Source organism: Protobothrops mucrosquamatus, unplaced genomic scaffold (genome assembly GCF_001527695.2).
Source record: "Protobothrops mucrosquamatus isolate PMUCROS unplaced genomic scaffold, P.Mucros_1.0 scaffold294, whole genome shotgun sequence".
NCBI lineage: Eukaryota > Metazoa > Chordata > Lepidosauria > Squamata > Viperidae > Protobothrops > Protobothrops mucrosquamatus.
Window position 1 is genome coordinate 561,427 of NW_015386638.1, and position 6,736 is coordinate 568,162.

The 6,736-nt window shown below is 37.0% G+C and overlaps 1 protein-coding gene across 1 annotated transcript; it reads left to right on the top strand.

Moving 5' to 3' along the window:
- The first annotated feature begins 531 nt into the window (after positions 1-531).
- On the top strand, positions 532-5,782 carry RPL8 (ribosomal protein L8). The gene is made up of 6 exons (XM_015814905.2): positions 532-604; positions 1,840-1,983; positions 2,499-2,640; positions 2,961-3,179; positions 3,442-3,557; positions 5,574-5,782. Exons 2-6 carry the CDS (start codon positions 1,846-1,848, stop codon positions 5,730-5,732), a joined length of 774 nt encoding a protein of 257 aa, XP_015670391.1. The 5' UTR covers positions 532-604; positions 1,840-1,845; the 3' UTR covers positions 5,733-5,782.
- The last annotated feature ends 954 nt before the right edge of the window (positions 5,783-6,736 follow it).

Consider the following 6,736-nt stretch of genomic DNA (forward strand, 5'->3'; position numbering starts at 1 on the left):
ATTGAAATGTATGTGTGTTAATGCATTTTATGTTTGAAAGATGTATAATTCTTTCTACTTTAAAAATAAAAATTTTCAAAAAAAAAAAAAGTTTAGGATAGAGGTCGAGCCCCTTTGCTTTTGGCCTCGGGGTTTCGGTCTCCGGGCAGTTGTCTTTTTTCTTGATATATTTTCTTTTCTTTTAATTTTTATCCGTAAGCCGCCCAGAACACTTGTGGAATCGGTTGGCTTCGAAACTGAACGAACAAACAAACAAACAATAACTAACTAACTAACTAACTAACTAACTAACTAACTAACTAACTAACTAACTAACTAAATAAATAAATAAATAAATAAATAAATAAATAAGGGAAGTCGTGCAACGGGAAATAAAGGAAAACAGGACGAGCATTCTGCGCGGAACGCAAGCTGAACGCACGCAGCGCACCTCGGAAGACATTAACGACCAAGCGAGAACGAATTCAGATTCCCGGGTATCAGAACTACATTTCCCAGCAGGCACCGAGATGCCTTGGCTCTCCGCTTTCCGTCTTGGCCGGAAGGAGCTTGTAGTGCCGTCATCGCCCTAGCTTTCTTTTTCCTGGGGCAGGCTCCGGCAGAGGTAAGAATCTCTCCGGTGTAGAAAAGCGGCCCAAGGGTATCCGTCTGCATCGGGTCTCCGTGACCCCTCCCTGGCCGCCTCTGAGGGTTATTGGCCGGCTTGCCACCTTGTCGACCCTTTCAGAGCGGAGGGCGGGTATTTTCGGGCTCTCTCTAGCAAGCGAGCGCCGGTCCTCTTGGGCCACGAGCAAAATTGGAGAAATAATGGCGAAGAGCTTTTCTATTTCTGATGTGTTTCATTGTCTTATCTTCTCGTCTTTTTTTTTATTCTTGTTCCGAGCTATTTTTGAAGCCTTTAGTTTACAACATGTCAGCTTTAAGCTACTCCACGATAATTCACAATTGATCCGCTGCTCATTAAATCATTTTTACCTTTTGATCAACATTTGCATTCCCTTCTAAGGTATTTTCATATTGCCACTGCGTACGAAGAACTTTTTAAGTTAAAACTGAAAAAAACCCCCAGAGTTTAGCTTTAGCTGATTTGTCCACAGGGCCTTTTCATGGTGCTCTCAAAAATTACCCGTTTCTTACTCAGAATCAGGCCTGTAAAAAAAACCCAATGATGATTTAACCTCCTGAATGTTTTTAAATGGAGGTTTAGTGGATGCCTAAACGATACATGGATCAGATTAAAAAGCACCATAGTTCTTTCAGGTTCGATTTAATCACTGTAAATGAAGATACAGAAAAATAAACGTTTATATATTGTATTGTTGACATTTGTTTTTAAAAATGGAAAGAGCATTTAAACTGAGTTATGGATAGCACTGAAGCTAATATTGCTATATTGTCACTGCAAGATCAGAATTTGGCTGATCTCAAGAAAATTAGTTGGAATCAATTAGTATTTAGGAAAACAACAGGAAAGCCCAGGCAGTACAGTAGAACTTGATTGGAAAGCAAAAAATAGCCTTGAAAGAATTGGTTTAACCATTTTCATAATTAATTTGGTTACCCAATGTATATTCTATTTTTCCCCCAGGAACTCAAGGTAGCTTATATTATTACAGATTAAGTCTTTAATTTTATCCCCACAACCCTACAAGGTAGATAGGACTGAAAGAGCTGGCTTAAAATTTTGCATTGAGTTTCTAGGGCTACAGGTGGATTTATTTATGATCTTGTCAGGAGCTTAACAGTTTTTATTGTAATGATATGTGACATTACAGTATGTATTAAATAATGGGTTTATTTAAAAAATCCTAAATAACCGTGATTCCAATTATTTTTCAGTGCACAATGGGCCGTGTAATACGAGGTCAAAGAAAAGGTGCAGGTTCTGTTTTCAGGGCTCATGTGAAGCACAGAAAGGGCGCAGCAAAGCTGAGGGCTGTTGATTTTGCTGAAAGACATGGCTACATCAAGGGCATTGTAAAGGCAAGTATCAGGTTGTGGAATTGCTGTGCAGCAGACTATAGTTTATTAAAGTTTAAAAACAGTTTTTACTAATAAAAAAAGCTAACAATGCCAAGAGAACCGACTTACAAATAGTTTGTTTAAAATCAAAGTGAACAGAGGCGTCACGGTTTTTAAAGTGATGGCTGGGTTGAAAGGTTTTGTGTGTCAGACAAGAACTAAAATATGAATTTAAAGTTCTTATTTAAATATAGCAAACAACATCTGGGTGAGTAATATAAAAATGCATCTAAACTTTTCACATGCACACATACCCATCTTTTCTAAAATAATCGTTGCAGTGTGGATATTACATACATGGCACTTGAAGTACGTACTCGGCTCTGTGGCCTTGCAATATTATTTTGTGGGTATTAAAAAAATGTCATTTTGAGCTGCAAGAGCACGTAAATAATTCTGTAAGTAAAATTGTATTTTGTATTGCATTTTTGAAGCCACGGGCTTCTCAAACTTCTCAAGTTCTAATATTTTTCTAGGATATCATTCATGATCCTGGCCGAGGAGCTCCCCTTGCCAAAGTTGTTTTTCGCGACCCATATAGGTTCAAAAAACGAACAGAATTGTTCATTGCAGCTGAGGGCATTCACACAGGACAGTTTGTTTATTGTGGCAAGAAAGGTAAGTAAAGACAATTGGTGACCATTTATGATTTGTTGTAACATCTGCATCCTTTGAAAAGTTGGTATTGGAGAAAAAAAAGCATGAAATAGAAAAGAGACACAAAGTCTGGCAGACCTTCAGGGCCAAACATCTTTGTTAAGGATCAGCTGTCAGGAGCATCTGCTGTTGTCAAAAGGTTCCACCCTTAGCCTTGAAGATGCTACCAGACTTGCCAACTATTTTATTGCTGTAGATTAGCATGGCTCTTCCCCCTGTGTAACCCAGAGGTCACTATATTATAAAGAGCATTTTCATTCATGCAAATGCATCCCTTTCAGCTCAGCTCAACATTGGCAATGTCCTCCCTGTTGGAACAATGCCAGAAGGTACCATTGTCTGCTGTCTTGAAGAGAAACCTGGAGATCGTGGAAAACTAGCTCGTGCTTCTGGAAACTATGCCACCGTTATTTCCCACAATCCGGAAACAAAGAAAACCAGGGTGAAGCTGCCTTCTGGATCAAAGAAGGTGATCTCTTCTGCAAATCGAGCCGTTGTTGGTAAATATTATCCCTAAGATTTCTGAACCTAAATATATGCTTGCAATCTGTAATATCTGAAGTTTAGACTAGGTCAGCATGACATGGCCCTGGCGCTATAAAGATTATGAAAATGTAATGGTTATTTCTTTTTTCAGAAAGTTATTTTAGTATGCTGATATTTAATACGGCAAACTAAGTAGGTTTTGAATTTAGTATTTGCAAAAAATGTCATTAGGGATGATCTTTTGTAGTAGTAATTGTACTGCTCATATTCTTGTAGGTATTGTTGCTGGTGGTGGTCGTATTGATAAACCCATCTTGAAGGCTGGGCGGGCCTACCACAAATACAAAGCAAAGAGAAATTGCTGGCCACGAGTCCGTGGTGTGGCTATGAACGTAAGTAGTTTTTGTATTTATCATGCTAATACGCTTTTATTTCTAATTACTACATTGATAACGCTGCCTAAAAAGAAAAGGTGTCTCGGAGGGGAAATGGATCTGTACACTACCTGTCAATATCTCTTTAATGAAGCTGCATCTTTTCTTGAGTTTGCATGTTAGCAACCCTCGGAAGATATGCATATTGTCATGGTTCCAATAGATGAAACTCTTCAAAAGAACTTTGAGGCATTGTTTACCTTAAAGAATTTTATTTGAGAAACAAAGCATCGGCACTACATAGTTGAAACCAGAAACTAAATTCCCCTCCCCTGGATACAAAGTAACAAAGTGTAATTCCCTCCTCCAATAAACTGTCATAAATCACATTCCCCAATTAGCTTGAAGCACAAAACACTTATCAGCTCTGGGCCCAATGTCCTTGGGTTCCCACAATTAAGTTATTATTGTTATGACTAGCTGGACTCTCATCCCTATTCCCCCTCCCAGCAGCATCTAATTCTAAAAGCAATAGAGAAAATGGCTGCATTTCCATCTGTTGTCAAAGCAAGAACATCCGATGTTAGCAGCGTTGACACATATACTGCAGAAATCATTCAGTCTTTCTGTACATAATTTTGTGTCGGTCCTAAATGAAGAAATGTGCTTTTGAATTAAAATTAGTGATATCTTTCCAGATGATCTGAGCTTAGTCTCCAGCACAAAAGTTGATCTACACATGCTTCTGCTCTTTAGACAATCCTACCCCAAAAGCTCTTTTACTAACAATTACCAGGAGTGGGTGGGTGGGTGGGTGGAAGGAATAAACTTTTAAGCAGAACTTTCCTAAGTACCTGTCTGCATACTAAAACTCTCATCTTTTTTCCCACTTTTCAATTTTATCCTTTTTTTTAAACCATAGTTTATAATATAAAAGACAAAACTACAAAAGCAAATAATAGGAAAAATAGGAGAGGGAAAAGGGAAGAGAAAAGTGTAGAAAAGAAGGGAAAAAGAAAGAAAAGGCATTGACTTCCGACTTCCTTTGGTGCAATAGAATAAGATAGTAACATCAAAGCTCAACTTTTTACTTTTACATAATGGTATAAACTAGCCATTTCTATAGCAACAGATCTATCTAATCAGTAAAATCCAAAATCAAAGTTTCTTTTTTTTCCCCATCACGACCACAAAGTCCAGAAGCTGTTTCCAAGTAGAAACAAAAGTAATTGTGTTTTTTTCTTTTATCAAAGCAGTCAATTTAGCCTTCTCTGCTAACTCCATCAGCTTTTGCAACCATCCATCGTAGGGATTGACGTGTCCTTCCATTTTTATGCATAAAATAATCTTGCTGCCATCAACATATAATATTAAATGCATATTTTCTTGGGATTCCTCCGTTACTATTTGTGCCAAGAAAAGATACCGCTTTTTTAAAAAAGTGTCCCTTTTGATGCACATCCCTAGTTCTAAATTAGGTTATTTGGTAAAGAAGATTTTAAAAAATTGAATGAGGGAAGAGGAAAATAGAGAAGAATTTTTCATAATATAATTCTAGGCAAGATTGTTTTTTGACTTAGTTATGTGCCTCGTCCCTCAAACCTAATGGTGAGGTTGATGTTCATATTTTATTTTAAATCTTTACTCATAGCTAGTATTTTATATTGATTTCCATACACTATAATGCCTGCTGTATTATTTGCAAGATTTTAAACTCCCAAATTGTAATATAATACAATAAAATGTATAATATAAAATGACAATACAACATTTAGATCAAAGCTAATACATAGTTATCAATATTTTAAAAGCAGGGAGAAAGAGATACTACATTCTCTACCGGCAGTTTGGACCATTTCCTAAAAATTGTTAATGCTGGTTTTTGCTTGCAGTGGACAAGATGCTCTCAGAATCTTTTGCTTTCAGTTTGGTAACACTAGCAATAATGTCATTTGCCTAATGGGAGTTTTAATTAAGTTCCTTTAATATTTGAAACACCTTCTGCCCTTGACTTTGATTGTTTTTCTTTCCCAGCCTGTTGAACATCCCTTCGGTGGTGGTAACCATCAGCACATCGGTAAGCCTTCGACTATTAGGAGGGATGCTCCTGCTGGTCGCAAAGTTGGTCTTATTGCAGCCCGACGTACTGGTAGACTGCGTGGGACAAAGACTGTGCAAGAGAAGGAGAATTAAATTCTTCACTTTGCTATATTCATAAATAAATGCCATCTGATTAAAAAAGATTAAATGGAGTGTGAGAATTATTTTAGAAATAGCTTCTACCAACAATCTTATGTTCTAGAAACTAGACTTTATTTATGATCAGAGAAGCATCCAAACAAGGAAAACAAGACACAGTGGGTCACAATCCACTCAGGAAACTGTATAATACTAAAATATCAGCTAAAAGGTGAGATAATATTAATCCAGGGAGGTAATCAATCACTGTGTTTTCACTGCAGACAAAGACAACTGTATTTGAGTATGTTTCTTGTTATATCTTGATTGGTATCTGATAAGTTCAGTGTAAAACTTGTGTATTCTTTTTGGAAATTGCTGCAATGCTCACTAAAATCTACAACATCTCTAATAAAAATTTCAGGAATATAGTGACATGCTTATCTCTTAAAAGGGGGTAATGGTGAGAGGTTGTGCTTGGCCTGAAAAAAAATATTTACTTAAACTGAAAGAGGATTGTACGTTCAGATAGTTTGGAGATTTCCCTGTTTTTTAAATAAAGTGCCATGTTAAGGAGCTAAATGTGGTTTGAAGTTCTGTGTCATCTTTGATAAATAAAAATTTTTGGTTTAATTTTAGCCAGCAGAAAGTTAATCTTTGGTTAATCCAATTGAATTTATTTAATTACGAGAAAAATCTCGCTTCAGCCAGTATGACACTACTATCCTGTCATGTTATGTATCCAATTTGTGGCATCCTGGTCTGAGAGCTATGTTGGGGATGCTTTTAGAAACGGAAGATGGACCCGAGAAATGTAGCTTGACTTCTAAGGGGTCCTAACTAAGAGATCAAGCCCAACCTGCATATAAAATTTGGGCCAGGGCTTTGGCCTCAGAAAGATTAAAGGCAGAGATATGAACTACTCTGGTAAAAAAAAAAATATGGAAGCACTGAAGATTTAGATACTATTTGCTTGATTTATTTGTAGTGAGGATTCCATGGCATCAATAATGTGTCTC